This window comes from Paramormyrops kingsleyae, chromosome 1, assembly GCF_048594095.1.
Source record: "Paramormyrops kingsleyae isolate MSU_618 chromosome 1, PKINGS_0.4, whole genome shotgun sequence".
NCBI classification, from domain to species: domain Eukaryota; kingdom Metazoa; phylum Chordata; class Actinopteri; order Osteoglossiformes; family Mormyridae; genus Paramormyrops; species Paramormyrops kingsleyae.
In genome coordinates, this window is record NC_132797.1 from 67,746,545 (window position 1) to 67,764,770 (window position 18,226).

An 18,226-nucleotide genomic window follows, 5' to 3' on the forward strand; every position below is an offset into this window, starting at 1 on the left:
CCCCAACATGCTCACGAGTGTTTCAGACATTCCTTTGTCCCTACTGTCACTCAGCTGTTCAGTGCTTCCACATCCCTAACCCCACCTGAATAGGAAGACAATAATTCAACTCTTCATTGTACTGTTCCAGCTGCACTGTGTTACTGTATACGCCGTCCTTACTCACAAGTCATGTTGTACCACCTACACTCTACAGTTTCTATCTATCTATCTATCTATCTATCTATCTATCTATCTATCTATCTATCTATCTATCTATCCCACACCTGCCTCTGAAGAAGGCAGGTGTGACATAGAAATTGACTGGGTTGGGTTCAATTAGACCCCAAGCTTTTGCTCATTGGTCGGCCCTCAGCATTGGTCTTGGAGCAGTGGGCTCAGTAGCAACCTTGCCCGAGGTTTGGTGTAGTTTTTGGGGCTACTCTGTTAGGTCTGTTTTTTCTGTGTCTGTCAGTAGCCAGCAGGTACTGGCTTGGTGGGTTGGGGTAGCTTGGGGCATTTGGACATGGCCTTCTGGTTAGCCAGTTTCTATGTTGGGGCTTTATGATTCTAGGTGGCTATCATTCCACAACTGGTGTGCCGTGCTGTGCTGCTGCTATCCTGTGTCTGGGGGATTCCTTCTTGGGTTTTCTGTTCTTGCACCTTAAGGTTCCTGGTTCGGGTTTTCCAGTCCTCTACAGATGAGTCTTTCTTCTGTTTCACCTCATCCTGGGGCTGTCCATCCAGTAAGAGGCCTAAGAAGACCTGGCATGTTGGACGGACAGCCCAGAGTGAGGTGTTCTGTCACAGATCTGGTGCTATGAAGGCTAATAAATGTTTTTAACCTGAGTGTTGAGTCTGAGTCGAAACAAATTTCTTCAAAAGTATTTGCAAAAAGACCAACTACAGAATCAGATTTAGAACTGTGATCTGGATTTAGGGCACATATTAATTAGATTGGAAATCAAGCTGGCTTCAGTTTTCTGTGTCAAATCATTGCCATTTTCTAAGGTCACGGAGTGCTGATGACTTAAAGTTTCATTTGATTCTGTAAAGTTACAGTCCTTGAGTTTGTTCCAAAACTATATAGACAATCTTAGATCAGCAGTTTCCCCTAAGACTGCAGGGCCATAATCATTCAATCATAGTAATCTCCAATCCAGCAGAGAAAATTCCCTAACGAGACTTACACGCCACAGTAATGACACCTATTCTGAACCAGCAATTTATTACTGTGAAGTAGAATATATACGTTATGCTTCAGCTTTTACAGAAATCAATAGGCCTAATTCTATCTTTGTATGTTCACAGCCTCCATACTTGAATTATTATTTCATTTTATTATTTTTTAAATCATGCTTTCGAATCTTTATTAAAGGTCTGACATTTTGATAAACACTTAAAGGCACACACGTGAAAGTCTCATAGGAAATGGAAAACAGACCTATTGATGTTGATTTGCTGGACTCAGTGGACTGTTTTACAAGGATTCATTATGTGAGGATCCATTAATTTCATGTGTGGAAGTCTAAGCAGTAGTAATGTCTTTGGGCAAAAGTATCAGTTAAAAATGCAAATGTAAATGTAAATACAATGCAATCAGATGTAAGTAAATGTAAGTAAAGTAGACGTTTCCCAATGAAACTAATTTGCCTTCACATGTTACATTACCTGCTAACATCTGGAAACACCGTTCACATATGCAAAAATCAGAGGCTTTAATCCTGCCGATCAGGAGCACTCAAATAAACAATTACACACAATTACTGCAGAGTACAGTGTCAGTCATTAGAATCCATGCAATAGTTTAGCAAAAGGGCAGCTCTGTCAGCGCCGCCTACTTTGGTCTTTCACTTTGTATGCCTATGCTTAAGACAGTATAAGAACGGGATGGATGGATGGAGATGTCCTACAGTGGAGGTGAAGGCCAGGGATAGACCTGGTACTCAGCCGTAAACAGCTGTTAGTGGGTTAATGGCTAATTTCCAAATGATCACTGGTTTAAATCAGTGGCGTAAAAATTGCTGTTTCACAGGGAGACGGAGCTCTAGAGGTGTGTTTCTGCTGCTCCCCTGCTGTTAAATCCTAGAAACATTATATGCTTTTAACCCCCCTCATAAATCTGTGCACTGTCCCCAAAGAGACCTGCACTAGTAAAACTGAAATATTACTCATTTTTTGTATATAAAATGATCTGTCTCAAAATTGCGCATCATGGTTTTGTAGGCAAAGAATCTGCGATTATTTTGGTTCAAAAGACTTCCCCCACACACAAATCTGTGGGTTCCAACCCTGACGCTTCAGGCATAAACCGTGACGTTTGTCAATGCGTCACAGACCTGAACCGGGAGCAGGTCATGTCTTAGACGTGCAATACATCTTATAAACAACCCCACGGATACCTAGAAAATCACCTCGCTTCTCAGAATCCATAAATCTTTCCCTTCACAGCAAGCCAATATTGACTGTCAGCACTGGTTTATCCTCAGCCGTATATAATTAGAATGCAATATTACAGTCTGCACATTTTCATAATGATAAATATTAGCAATTTTGATTAAAATATAATACTGTGCTTCAGTGTCGACAAAGAATTCTGTAACAGAACATTTTCAGAATCTCAGCTTCATCATATTCAGAATATGTTAAAGTCTATGGAGCGGAGAACATCAAATGTTTAAATAGACTGCCCTTATTATTATTATTAGTATTACTGTACTATTATTTCTCAATATAATATTAGTACACCATACAACAACAACGACAACAATAATGATAATAATAATAATAATGAAAGCGCCAATATAAAAATCATTTAATATATATGTTAATCTCAAAATGCAACTCTTTATTGCTAATTAGACACTATAATTAATTAATAGTGCAATCATGTTCCACTAGTGTATCATTTCCTCTGTGATGTCAACCTAAATCTGACTCCTCTGTGTGTGTTTACTGTCTACTGTAATAGTTGTTCATTTGTGATTAATGTGGAACACAGCTGTGGTGGGTGCAATGCTTCATATTTGCTCAAACACACAAGAGGAGCTGTTCACCTACTGCGTTCATGAACTGCTCCTTGCTGATAAGAGCCCTCTTTGTTGATCCTAGACCGGATGACAGCCCAGCACTTTATAGAATAACCTCTGACTGATAGCGAGGAAGAACACAGGTTCCGAACATTGCCGTCTTTCCCAAACAACTTCCAGACTTTGATACACTACAATACAACGAGCACAACAAGATCTTCGCATTGATCCTGGAACTGAAGGATTATGAGCAGCAGCAACCCTAACCTTAACCTTAATCCTAACCCTAACCCTAACCTTAATCCTAACCCTAATCCTAACCTTAAGATTAATCCTAACCCTAATCCTAACCCACTTTTATAAAAACTGCTACAGCTGAACTGGTTATTATTTATATTTTGCCACACCCCTTAGTATCCTCTTCTGTATTTGCATTACAAGTTAATATAGTAATTTTCATGGGGCTACGCCTTGTTCAGAGACTAAATGAATTCTCTAAAGAAAAGCTAGGCCTAAAATGAGAAAACATTTTGAAGTACATGAATCATGAGAACATTTGTTTTATGAGTTCCCTGTTGGTTAACTGAATTAAAGTCAAGAGCTGTCAGAGCCTGAAACAGATGGCTTTACGCAAAATGAAGATGCAGCAGAACAAACAAGGGCTGAAGGCAACAGAATTTCTGAAGACGTGTTAAAATATTGACTCGTAGTATTTGGAACGGGACTTTATGCAAACCAAACAATAAAATGGTGACCAATTCGGTTCTACTTAAAACATCTGAGTGGAAGAACAACCTTTCTCTTGGCTTCACTTTCACCGTTTTCAAATCTCTGTCGTTTTTGTGTATCCTGCCAGGTTGAGTTCAGATTTCTGTCTGACGGTTAGCTGTCTGCTATGTTCAATATACATGCCAGGCTTGTGTATAAGCTGGGATTCATCTGCCTGGCATCATGTCGCCATTTTTCACTGCGCAGTGCTGGACCAGTACAAAAAACCCACGAGTCAGATAACACCAGTCACAGTCAGATAACACTAATTGCCCCTCTGTTCTAATCTATAATGTGCTTTGAGGAATCTGGAAATATTATTAACTGGGCTGACCTTCTTGTTTTGATAAATACGGGTGACACAGCCACAGACTACATGAAGAGAGCTGTACCATTTAATTCCCCAGTTTACATCCCTGCCTGCTAAAACTGCTTACAAGTTTAGAACAACTGTTTACAGGAGCAATTCAAATGCTTTGTTTTGGCCGCACCTTCGCTAGACTTCTGAGCATGAATCCTCTATATCCGCTATCCGCTGTAGCCTGACATCATCCCAGAACTTCAACGAAAGTCCCCTACCAATGCATTAAATTGCATAGACCTGCGACTACACAGCATGGAGCATACTTCTCTGACCACAGTGCGTGACAGCCTGCAGATCTATGCATAAGAAAACAGCTGGAATACACCTTTTTTGCCACCGTATGTAAGAAGATGTTTCACAATGGAAGGGGGTAGGAAAGGGCTAATTTCCGATGTCCCAACATGTGTGACAACAGAGTGTAAGGAAACCATTTACTCCAACTCTTGGCGCTGGGGTCACCGAACTGGAAAATGAACACTTAAAATAAAAAGGCTATAATCTCTCGGTGTGTAGATTCTGTATAAATTAGCAAGTGAGAGTTTATAGAGGCTATAACAAACAATAACGCAATGCAGACTTTTTCGGCGTTGATTTTACTGTGTGAGTGAACAACAAGCTACACGCCCCCTAGAGGTTGGACCAGCCGGTCACACACACAGTGACACAGAAAACCCAGCATGAGGCGAGAACATTGCATAAATTAATTTGGACCATTTGATGCTCCCAGGTTCATCTATTTCTTATATCCCCAGTAGCCATGCAGCTCCCAGCACTGCTAGTAAAAACATGATTTGCAGGCCATTTTCGATTCTGCACGCACCTGCCGGCCCATCATTCCAGTTTCAGGGGCAGCACTCCATGTCCTCCATGTTTCACATCAATTTCATCTTCTTCTTTATACATATGATCTGTATATGGTCAAAATGTGCCGTTATAAAGTCATTTTATATGTATATTGTCATCTTTTATTTGCAGGGTGAAAATACAAGGTCCAGTCTTTAATTAGCAGCTATTAATTATATTTAGATACATAAACTATTAAAAAGGACCTGAGCAAGAAATCAAGCAAGATTTGGAAGACCACTGGGGGCTTTTTCCTAATACCATTTGTGCGTGTTATATGTAGTAATTCATGTATTATTTTAAACCAAAATTAGTGGCGTATGAAATGTATAACATTACTGTGTCTCTGTCTTCAAAGCACCACAAGCTGCTAAGGGTTTTATGTGAATGCTTGTCAGCAAATATGCCTGTCAACTTGAAATCGAACAAGGATTCATAATTTAAAATTCCTCCTTTTGATGAAGTCGCATTGGAGGCTGTGCAGATATCAAGCGTTTCCCCGGAAATAGGGTTTCCATCTCATTGCAGACATGCAGTCCATCTGAAACTCAGGTCATGGTCCAGGTTACTTAAGAACCTCACGCTAGACGTAACAGGTTTCATACGGCACGCTGATATACTCCTCACACAAGACAAGCGCTACCTCCAGGACATGTCAAGATCAACAGCTGGGTGGAAGCACAATTTGGCAACCCCAGTAACTGGCACATAAGCTATTAAATGTAGCGAAGTGACACAGTTTGGCAGTGATAGTTCTCTCACCATCAGGGTTGATGCTACACACATATCACCTATGAGAGTACATTAAAACAGGAAAAAAACAAACAATTCTCAAGTATGTATATTTTTATGTAAAAAAAGACATACTGTACAGTACAATAATCCAATTTTGGATAGTTTCTTTTTAAATCTATGCCTTCACAGTAAAATAGCACAACAGCTTATAATACTAGAGAATAAAAAAGGATATGCTGAAAATGAAGTCTGCCTCCATGATATAGGAGCCATTTTAACTTGTTTCAAGTCATAGAAAATATAACCATTTGCAATAATTGCAGAAGCAGTGCTTGAGTACAGACCAATACGTTAAAATACACATGGATAATACATTCACTTAAGAATGTAAATTGTTACAATGTTTCACCTATGCAATTTAAAACATGTGCCCATTAATACATACCGATGTTCAGTTGTTAAGCTCTGTACATACATAGTAATACAAACATTTGAAAGCAAGAACCATGTGTCCACTCACATACTGAAAGTAGGAAAATAATTTTAATAATAAAGCATTACATCTAAAATGCAAAATAGGTCATTATGTTTAGTTGATTCACAAGTTTTTTTTCTTTTTTTCCACAAAAAAACTTCAGTTTTCACTAATAAGAAAAAACAACCCAGAATCTTTCATGTAAACCATGTGTCTGCTGCCAGATTTCTCAGCATAGAATGGTGATGATTGCCATGCTTGTATGTAATAGAATGTGATTCCAGTAAAATTCATGGTGACCCTTCCATCCATCCGTACTCATACTGCTTAGCTGGGACATGGTTGTGGTGAACAGGGAGGCTGTCCCAGGGGACGCATAGCACAAGGCAGGAGGCACACAAAATTAGAAATTTAGTGAATTGATCATACACAATCATATTCTATGGACATTTTTAGAGATTCTAATGTTTTTGTATAGCAGTAGGAAACCGGAACAACAGAGGACAAGGAACAGGGGCAATTCTATGATTTTATAATGTAGAAGGCATACAAGTTGGCATAATTCATACAGAGGGACCAAACATAATTAGACAGGTGTTTCCTAACCCAGGAACCCCGGACAGTCCACGTTTCTGCTTCCTCCCAGCTCCCAGCACACCTGTACCAGGTATTCGGTGCTCCTGATTGGCTGGGAGCTGGGAAGGAGCAAAATCGTGGACAGTCCGGGGTTCCCTGAGGACTTGGTTGGGAAACACTGCATTAGACAATGATACAGGCACCAGTGGCTGAACAAGCAGAGCAACACAGCAACAACGTAAAGATCGTGGGTATCCTAGGGTATGCGCATAAGCCAATACCTCTCCCTCTACTCTAAGTCGTTTTGGATAAATAGGTTTTTGAATCAGTGAGTAACTGGGGGGCCAATCAGCTTTCAGCTGGGGTCAGTGCCCCTGTGGTTCTGCCCCTCACAAAGAACAATCGTTTCCTTTGACCTTACCCTTTATCCAAGTGATCTAGGTATACCAGTAAACTTAAATAGTAGTTAATTAGATGCTAAGTAACATCAGTCATTTTCTTCCCAAAGCTCAGGTACAGTACACAGTAGCACCAAGTAACATAATTGTAGACTATGTGTAGGCTGTAGCCTTGTACCTATGTGTTTTACATAGATTAGGCTCTGCTTGCTTGTAAAAAAGAAAAAAAAGAAAAAAAGACCAATTTGGTAAATTTGCATGTGGTAATAGCAAATTTCAAGCATTTCATTGTGAAAATCATGGAAATGTGCTGTATCGTGATAGTTGTTTTTAACTCCCAACTGTTTCCAGACAAGCTGTAAAACACAATTTCACTGTCACAGTTGATTAAGCGAGAACATGTGGGGACTAAGCCGTATGTACTCATTAACTGCCGAGGCACGATTTTCGTAGGCAACAGCAGGTGTCCAGGCATGAAGCTGTCATCAGATGAAGCATTGTTCAGTCGTCTGATTCTGGGGTTTAACAACACACTTCAGAGAAAAACAGGATGGGAGTTGGTCTGGTCCTTACACACTGTTAACATCTGAGGTGCTTCTTGCTGGACATGTCATTCCAGACCCTGTGCATTTCATCGGGGGAGATCTGGTGCACTGTGACCACCCGGCGATACCTACAAAGACTGTAGGCCATCTTCCAGTGGTTGAAGCCGCTGTTCTGGAAGGGGTGGATGCCTAATTTGCGCAGGCACAGCCCCACGTAGACGTCCTCTAGGTGCAGGAGCCGCGTGTGGAGAGACGTCTTGTAGATAAGGTCAGCAACGTCGGCCGAAAACACGTATCCCGTACCCGAGCAAAAAGGGGGGTACTTGCTGTCGGGGTACAAGTCCCGGGGCATGTACCACTTGCTCCGTGTGTCCCGAATGGGGCCGCCATTGATGACGTAACCTGTGAAGTACCTTCTCCTGGGCTTGGTGTTGGGCTTTAGGAGCTTGTAGATCAGGTTGTCCATGTTGACAAAGATGTCACTGTCCGCCTTCATGACGTATTTGGCCTTGGGGCAGTAGGTGGCAACCCACCGCATGCCCATGAGCGTCTTGAGGGTAAGGTTGTGGTAGGAGTCGATGAAGTCCTCCACCACGATGTCGTGGAAGATCTGGCTCTCCTGTTCCACCATCTGGTTGAGGACGGCATCCGTGTTCTTGCCCAGCAGGAACAGCGTGATGATTCGTATGTCGCTCAGGCTGCCCTCGTCCCCCCAGGTCTCCCGGATGGCTTGTCGGGCATCAAATTCCTTGTGTGTTGTGCTGATGAGGATGACGAGGAACGGTGGGTCGGTCTCGCACTTCTTCGGCTCGTTGATGATGAATTCGAAAGCGTGCGGGTTCAGGGGGCGGGTGCGGATGTTGTTGATGGTAATATTCTTGTGCTTCACTGTCTTTCGTATGGGTATGGAGAACTGCCCAACGTAGGAGGTTGATGGCCGCGATATACTTAAGTACCAGAGAGCACTTGCCCAGCAAAGGACTGTCAGAACATATAAGCAAGAGACCTTTGAAGGCATTATGTTGCATTTACTTGTGTCTAGTGCATCGAATATTAACCAGAATTTTTTCCATTAGCAAAATTATTTCCAGCTAGGCAGCAATACGCTGCTTCGCTTTGACACTTGACATTAATTTTTATTAACCGGACACTCTATGGGCAATTAATGGAACTTTGTTTAATGAAGATAGGCGTTCCTGTTCCCTCCTTGTCATTTAACGCCTGGCCGCCTTCGAACTTCTGCCACTTTTCCGGTCCGTCTTTGTGACATGTCCTTCCTTCCCATTAAATCTGGAACAAAAAAGCAGTAAAAGAGGATGAGAGCCTGTTACCATCACGGAATGCTCACACGATCAGTGAGTTTGCGTTGCCTTATGCATTTTTCCTCAGCCCTTCAAATGAATAAATGAAAAACATTTTCTCGTTGCGCTCCATTTTTGATCTGAAGGTGAAATGGCTGTTGAAGAGCTTCCAGCTGTAGGACCAGCAATACAGCTGCCATGAATATTTTATTACAGCCTGAAGATTGTGGACTATTTAGCCGGGATGTTTTCAAAGCTTTCTGTCTGCAAAGCATCGCAGTTTTATAATCAAATTGGAGTATATAAGAGAGGGGGAAAGTGGGGGGGAGGGGAGGGGGAGCTAGAGAGAGAGACAGAGTGAGAAAATCAAACCAAAAAAAAAGGAACAATGAAATGAGGTTCCATTTTGAAATTAATGAGGTAAATTAATTGCTATTGTCTTCCAGGACCTTTCTTGCATTTTTTTTCCTTACAAGAGTCCAAATATGTCAGGCTAGAGATACTACAGAGTTACTAGGCTACACTGACTACAGCCCCTGTTTACTGTTGGCCATATTGAACCCTGACCGCTCATGACAAGACTGACTTGGAATCCACTTGCAGAGTCTCTACAGTTTCAGCAATACGGTGGTTTATTGAACAGTAACAATAATATAATGTAATACAGTGTAGACATACACCGGGTATTGAAAGACAGCTCAAATACAAAATAGGGAGAGTTTTTCACCCCCCCCCTTTATACCCCAAAAGCCCCCCCCCCCCCCCAACAAGGTGCTGTGTGTAGGTGTTGTGAGGGAATTTGCATATAAAGAGTGACCCCCTGGAGTGTGAGGATCCTGAGACAAGGACGGGACAGGTCGAGACAAGACGGGACAGGTCGGGACAAGACGGGACAAGACAGGACAGAAAAGGACAGGACAGGACAGAGATTTCCTGTGAGAGCAAATGGAAGCTCAGCCACTTCTCTGGCCACTGTCAACTGAATTATCTTCCTTAGCACCCTAGTGGTGCCAAATGGATCCCCCCCCATTTTCTCCCTGACTTCCCCCATGATCATAATTTGCTAACACTGTCTGTATTCAAATGATCAACTAAGAACATTAGGGCATCTTTACTATTTTTCCTTACACTCTCCAAACCACTTTTGAAAATATTAACATTTATATATTACATAAGGGTACACTAAGGTGTGAGTAACTAGAATATGACATTTTTGTTGTTTATTAAAGAGCAGAAGCATGTCTCTGGGTATATAATAAAAGCCCTACAAGGTGTGACATATTCATTAAGTGCTGTTACCGCTGCTGTTTTCCTAACTGCAGTGGAGTGTCACAAACGCGTCTCTGCTTCACGTTCACCCGCGCCAGAAAGGAGAGCGACAGCGGCCGCTTTATCCTGCCTGCCACGAGCAGCGAGCGACCTTGAGGCTCATGCTTTCAGAGAGGGCTGATGTGCGAAAACTCAGGGACGCGGCGAGAAATGTCCCTAAAGCGTCCCTCCCGGAGGAATTTCTCGGAATGCCCTCTGGAATCCAGGCAGCGGTAAACAAACGGGGAAATAAAAAACATTCGGAAGCACCCAGGTGTGACACACGTCTGATGGGGCGGGCGGCTGGAGTGCGGCCCTCTGTCTGCCAGAGCGTCTTTTGCTACACTGAGCATGTCTAATCTGTAATACTGCCCCCCCCACCCCCCCCACTGCATTGTCTGCATATAGAATCCTTCCCTAGTAGGTCACTCTTCTGCAAAGAACCGGAACTCCCTTGACAAGGTAAAGCAACAGTAATGGAGATCATGCACCTTTCACCTCCTGACAAGGCAGTCATTTTCTGATGTTCTGCTGCTGGAAGATGGACCTTTACAATTCGAGTTCTTATTCCAGCATCCCTGTCCTACACCCAGCAGATGTCCTGTGCTCCTGGGAATTAAGGTTTAGATACGTGCTACAAACAGCCTGAAGAACCTAGCCTCATTTCCCACAGTAACCCGTGACTTCTTTGTTACCTTAGCCCTTGTTGTAACAGAATAACGAGTAATAAACCAGGCAGAAGTTAACGGGGGAGTATAAATTTGGGATGACACACTCAATGTGGTACCAGAAGACCTTGTGACTATTTATACTGTTAATAGAAGTGAATTCTGCAGTGAATCAGAACATGTATCAGGCCAGCTGAAATATTCATAGTTTTCAATGAACCAGGAAAAATACTGAGGTTATTCCTTGAATGTTTTTATCGTGTTCAGTAAAATATAAAACTAAGTAATCTTATACCTGAAATCTGAGTGCATTTTTTTGATGAATATATTTTATCTGTAGTTTTTTGTTTAATTAAAGAAATTAAAAATTGAATAAAAATCATTATTTATACATGTATTTTAATGCATTCAAAACATACTATATATTATATACTCCAATATATTACACAGTAACAATTTTTTACAATAAAATCACAGATCACAAAACGTAGTTGTGTTCCCTTTATACACAGGAGACAACTGAATGGCTGAACACTGCATATAACCTTTATATTTTGGGAGGCTGAGGCCTGCGCATCAAGGTGCGTAAATCTATTGACATTTCATATAAAAAATCTCCACAAAACTGACTTGTGATTTAATAACAGAATGTGATATGATTCTTAAGTACATAATCACAGAAAGAAATATCGATCGATACTTAAAAAACAGACAACAGACAAATATGGTTTTGGCCTCCCCTCCTGTGGGTACCCAAGCCTAGTGCCCATTGCTGCCTGGGATTAGGGCTGCAACAATTCTGAAATTATGTGGATCGAGATTCCTTTGCTTAGAATCAAGATCACAATTCTCTAACGATTTTTCTTAAATTTTAACGTTTTTTTGCAATCATTATACTGCAAAAGGAAACATAAAACATGATGAATATCTTTTAAATGGTTATAGAATGTATTTCATTATAGAATGTATCAATGTATTTCATTATTTATTCTTGGTACAGTATATTTCAGGGTTCTTGCAGGTTTCAGTAAGTTAAATTTAAGACCTTTTTAAGACATTTTAAGACCATTATGAGTAAAACTTAAGACCAACACAATGCATTACTAGAAACATTCGAATGATAACAGAATTTCTCCTATTTTATGTCACTCATATCCTTAGCCCAACATCCACATATCATATGTGTTTACAGAGTGTGTTTTAATACGTTCACATGTGTTTAAAGCATGTGGGAGTGGTATTTTAAGGCTTAAACTATAAAAAGTTTATGTATATGGTCTTTCTATATCGCGGATTTTCACCTATTGCTGATGGGTCTGGAACGTAACTTCCGCGATAGGCGGGGGATCCAGACCCATCAGCCATATAGAAAGACCATATATAGGTATGTTACAAAAAATTCCAAACCCCCCATATAACAGAAAATCTAACTGAATTTGATAGAGAACTAGATAACAAACAGAATGACACCAAAATCATTTAAATATCTTGAGAAATAAGGAAGTTATAGCAATTATATTGGCGGAAATAAGTGGTAATTTTTTCCTTTTGTTCTTAATGTATTTTAAACAAAGGCTGTGATCTTAAGTTGAAGAGAAATTTAAAGAAATTGAATAAATTATGCGATCTTCAAAAAACTTAATCAATTTGTTTTATAAGCTGTTTTAGTGAAAAAAGCCCTGCAGGAATGCACAAAATATCAGTGAAAGATCTCTCATAAACATTTGGTCATCTACAATGTAAACAAACGCGCTTGACGAATCAGGTTGCAGTATAGCAGTCACGTGAGATCTGGGGCACCTCATTACCATGACCGCTCAGTTGGGAATGCTTTCGTTCGCAAGCAAAACCATTGACTTCAACACTAAGAATTGTCACGAAATTTCACACAGACATGGTTGAATAAATGATATATCAAATCTATAAGATTTATAGTGATTTTGAAGCGATGCCTTTGAGAAGTAATTTATCGGTAATTTTGCAACGGGAAAACGAAACACTTCTGATCGGTCAAAAACAAATTCGAAAACGAGGTTGTGACGAAAAATGTGAACTATGTAATGTATAAGCGTGTGCTCCTGGAACTTTATAGATAAACCCACCGTTCAACTTTTTCCGCGGCTATGCTATTCCCCGCATCCACCAAACTCGTGATGACGTAAACACACCTGCGCGGAAGAGCGGCGCAGTGGGAATCGGGAGATTGTAACATACCTACCATATACATAAAGTTTTTTATAGTTTAAGCCTTAAAATATATAGTGATCCCCCGCCTATCGCGGAAGTTACGTTCCAGACCCATCAACGATAATGAAAACAACTGGAAACAGCTGATAAACACGGGGAATCCACACAGAGTTAACAAGGGGGCGTGGCACACGGGAGGAGCGGACGAGCGGGGCAGGACATACTGCACTTTCAATCAGATTTTTTAGATTTTCTAAGCAATTTTTATTCAAATAAGTTTTTTTCATCTCTATATGTTGCTTTTTTGACTTTGTTTAACTTTTTAAAATCTTGTTTTTATAAAGCATATTAAATAACCTCTGTGTATGATAATAAAAACTTGCCTTGCCTTGCCTTACCATAAGGAGACCGAGAAACGTTCTCCTCAAGACCACACGAACAACTAAAAACTATATGCTGGAAACTAAGACATTCACAAGGTAACTCCATGAAAAGCTCTGTAAAAGTAGAAATGTGTTTATTTTATGATAACGCCACTTAAAATTAATAAATTGTTTTACATGGCCGCCCGCCTAAATTTTTTGGTGCCGCCTCGATTTTTTTTATATTTTATATTTTTCAAAAAATCCGTTTTTTTCACCTCAAAAACTGTGGGTGAAAAATCTTGAATGTCAGCCTCGGATTTTTCAATTTGACGCTTCTCGGACAATGGTTTTTATCGTTTGTCAGATTGTGTGTGGGCCCACGGTATTAAAATCTTGGCAGGGCATCAATATACCGAGTAATATTACCCTTCGCGAGCTGTTTGAGAACTTTTCTAGTTTTAGTATATCTCTGTTGCCATTCGTCTTTTCGCTAAAAATATAAAATATAAAATCCCCTACTCACCAATATTTTAGAAGTTTGAGTCATGTAAAACAATTTATTAATTTCAAGTGGCCTAATTAAAGATAACGTGAGCCAACTGGCTAGTAGTTTCCTTTTAACTGAAAAAATTCACTCCAGTCATCAGAGAAAAAAGTTACTAACGCACTACATCAAAACATGTACATTGCAATAATGTATGGCATGAAATAAATTTGTAACTATATCATTCAGTAATACAAATAATAAAACAACATACCATTCACATTGGCCTCAAGAACTAAGTTAGCGCTTGATTCCCCTGCACTTCCTTTTGTAGCTGAGCGTGCACCTGACGTCAGTGGCTGAAAGTGCACGTTCTGCAGCCAGACCCTTCTCAAACTGGATGGTTGCCTAGCTGCAGTGATCACGCAATGGGATTTGTAGTTTTATTACCACGCAGACACCGGTGCAGACCAGAAAACACAACCAACGTATTAGTTTTACAGCGATTTACTATTTTATTTTTGGGAATGAATTTTAAGACTTGGGTAAATTAAATTTAAGACCTAGGATGAAAATCTGGGCATTTTAAGACATTTTTAGGCCTTAAATTTAACTTTCTGAATTTTATACTTTTTAAGACTTTTTAAGACCTCGCGGGAACCCTGTATTTAAGTTGCACTGCATACTAGACCTTGTTATCACGGTGATATGGCTGTTTTTGTCTTTAACGTTAACTGTCATTTCTTTTTAAAAGATTCTTATAGTGTCAGCATGCTTGAAAAATAGTTTACGGACATCACTTTTCTCTTTAGTTACATTACAGGTAGCAGAAAGTGCCAGCAGGTGGCGTCGTAGCTAAGAAAATGGTCTCAAAGAAGTTAAAGTCAGTCTCGCTTCTGTTTTATTGCTAACATTTCTAGCTATACAGATATTATTGTTGACTTACATTCCACTTTGCTGAGCATATTTGGACCCTATCCATAACAATAGCACTTATGAGACGATGTAGATTCAACAGACTCCTGCGTTTAAAGATTCGGCAGAGTATGAAAACATTGTCAGGAAGGAAAAGATCAAAAAGAGCCTCTCGATTACGAGTGCAGAGAAGAATGTAGAACGTGGTTGTTGGTATGAAAAAAGTGGCATAAACAGAAAGGGAAAAAGTATATTTTGTCTGTGGTGGATGTGAGTACTTGGAGCAGCAGCCAATGTTCTGAGTGGCTCCGATTTTGACAGTTTGGCTGCTGGTGTTGAAGAAGCGTGGCAAGCAGAGTCAGGCCTGATAACTGCAATCTCAGCCTCTCTAAATCTGTCAATACCTGTATATGTACATTCACACGCACCCATAAACCTCCACAGGTAACTCTTAGCGCAAATCAGGCAACGTAGAGGCAGTACTGATGTTGATATTTTGGCGTTGTCTTCCATTCTGAAAATTTATAGAGAAAACGGAAAAAACAAGTTGACTGGAATATAAAACAAAGCTATGATTTATTTAGCCCATTTACTCTCCCCAATTGAGTCGTTCCTAAAGGTTTTCCACCTGAATATATCTATCATGACAGTAGACTGCAGGGATGTTAAGAGACAGGTAACAGGGTTAGCTACAGTCAGCCAGTTGCTGCCCATTCATGCCCCACCCATGTTACCCCTGTTCATGCCCCACCCATGTTACCCCTGTTCATGCCCCACCCATGTTACCCCTGTTCATGCCCCACCCATGTTACCCCTGTTCATGCCCCACCCATGTTCCCCCGTTCATGCCCCTGCCCAAGTCCCCCGTTCATGCCCCGCCCATGTCCTCTGTTTATGCCCCACCCATGTCCCCCCCATTCATGCCCTGTTCATGCCCCGCCCATGTTCCCCCGTTCATGCCCTGCCCATGTGCCTTGTGCATGCCCCGCCCATGTGCCCCATTTATGCCCCGCCCATGTTCCCTCATTCATGCCCCACCCATGTTCCCCCGTTCATGCCCCGCCCTTGTGCCCCATTCATGCCCCACCCATGTTCTCCCGTTCATGGCCTGCCCATGTGCCCCATTTATGCCCCGCCCATGTTCCCCCGTTCATGCCCCACCCATGTTCCCCTGTTCATGCCCCGCCCATGTGCCCCATTTAGGCCCCGCCCATGTTCCCCCATTCATGCCCCGCCCATGTCCTAGGATTGGTTAGGGTACATGCTAGGGGAGGTATGCCACTTATTGGACGGCCGCTGCTAACCTTCGGCCAATGACCAAGAACCTCAGCGGATTCTGCTTCCAGGGGCAGCTTTGCTGTTGAAATAAAGGCTTATGGTGACAAGCCGCAACATACTTCAAATTTGAGCTCATGCAGTCCTTAAAAAACACAAGTACACTCTTACAAAATCCGTATGTTCAGGTAGAGGACTATCCATACGTTAAGTTCATAGTTCACAGTCCTTCTCGGGAAAAGCTGGACCTGCTAACCTTAGATCTGTTTAAATTTAGAATGCATTATTAATATGAAGAAAGCACTGAAGACTGTCTCACAATAAATGAGTATTGTTTCAAAGTAGCTTGAGGATAATAATAACCTTGCAATCCAGAAATAGCTTTCACAAGACAAAATGGCACAAAGAGAAGAAACATTTCTATAAAGGAAATATTTCTTAGCATTCCCGGACCAAAAAATTAACCTACCAAACCATAGCAAACAACACATAAAATTTTAAATAACACTAACATATAGTGAAAGCATGACAAATTCAGACCCTATCTAAAGTAGAAGTAATGTTTATACAGTGTATTCTCACCAGAAACAATACAGTCATGTGCTGCTTAGTGATGGATACGTTCTGAGAAATGATTAGTTAATCAGTTGAGATCATCATAAAGTGTACTGGCACAAACCTAAATGGTATAGCCTACAGTATCTATATCATGATTATAATTATGTGGTGCATGACTTTATGTCTATGATTGCCTCCGTTATTTTAGCTTTTCTCCTTTTTCATAAAAAAATATCCTCTTCGGATTTCTTTCAGTTAGTGAAAACAGGGTTTAATGTAGGTCTTTCATAAAAGTGAAGTGGCGTAAACCAAACATTTCTTACCTTTATAACTGGTGCACATGGGAAAAAAAAAATCTTTTACAACATAAAAATTCCCTGTGCTACAGTTTCCTCTGGATGCAACTGGGAAAGGTCTGACTATGAATTAAATCAACTTATGTTGGCAAACGACATTCTGGCCCTTATCCAATGTAACCTCATCATCTCTGAGAAATTATAGTAATCATTTTGTTTGGATTATTTGACTGCTTTTAAATCACTAGAACGTGGCTTGAAGGTCTTTGGGAGCTTTGGTAATTGTATTTCAGTAGCGGCTGGTGGCTAAAAGGAGAGAAGGTATGAAGATAAAACATTTTACAATACTACAATAGTGAATTTTTCCAAAGGAGAGAGATAAGGTTTTTAAATGACAATAAAATTATAGCAATAAGTTATTTCAAAGTTACTTGCTTCGTAATTTAATCAACCTCTACCTACTGTGTTTTCATCAGAGCTCAAAAGGATGTTTCACAATTGGAGATCCTCCGTGCAGAATCGGGCACCATTCGCTTGTTGCCGGTCACTGACAGCCAATTACGAGGCCAATTATTAATGACATCACAATGCAACATGGTTATATAGATTGTAATTTTAACGGTACAGGTCAGCCTATGTTCTTGACTGCACATGATAATGCACAGGCAGGGGAGATGGAAAAGGCTCGTGTCCAACACTTCAGCACACTTAGCTGATTGCCGCAAATCCCAGTAGGTTTCAGCTGTCAACTTTACAGTTCATCTGCTTTGAGCATTTTTTCTCATTTTTTCGTCTTGGATTTCATTACAGCGGGACGTCAAGTGCCTGGATCTAATATCAGACCCAACTTAACGGACCATAAATTCAACTGGGAAGTGGTAACACACAAAATCAAAGTTCCCCCCCGTTGGCTATTTACACCGAAAATGTTCCACCGCCCAAGGTTACGTTTCTGGAAACATCCATTCGCTTTTACTGTCTAATATTGCACCAAGGTACATGTCTGTTGCCTGTAGGTGTTGATGTCAGAACATTAGCAAAAACTCGCACGTTTTTGGAAATGAAATTCAAATTAGGTTTAAGTCGATGGGAAAAGGATGCAGTGCAGAGGCGGATATTGTTTCCCTTTGATCTCACTGCCACTGCATGGCGGCCTT

The 18,226-nt window shown here is 40.8% G+C and overlaps 1 protein-coding gene across 10 annotated transcripts in view; it reads right to left on the minus strand.

The window, feature by feature from the left end:
* Positions 1-5,811: 5,811 nt before the first annotated feature.
* Positions 5,812-18,226, minus strand: part of LOC111842431 (beta-1,3-galactosyltransferase 1) — a 101,228-nt gene continuing 88,813 nt past the window's right edge. For 4 of the 10 annotated variants that reach the window (XM_023809136.2, XM_023809543.2, XM_072718290.1 and 1 more), the window contains 2 exons: positions 16,245-16,297; positions 5,812-9,002 (listed from right to left, as the gene is read on the minus strand). In XM_023809136.2, the coding sequence (XP_023664904.1) occupies positions 7,747-8,730 (984 nt within the window). In that variant the 5' untranslated portion in view covers positions 8,731-9,002; positions 16,245-16,297 and the 3' untranslated portion in view covers positions 5,812-7,746. Of the gene's footprint in view, positions 9,003-13,091; positions 13,240-14,299; positions 14,620-15,368; positions 15,418-16,244; positions 16,298-18,226 lie in introns of those variants that run through there. The other 6 variants (XM_023809069.2, XM_023809468.2, XM_072718283.1 and 3 more) reach the window with 4 other exon arrangements.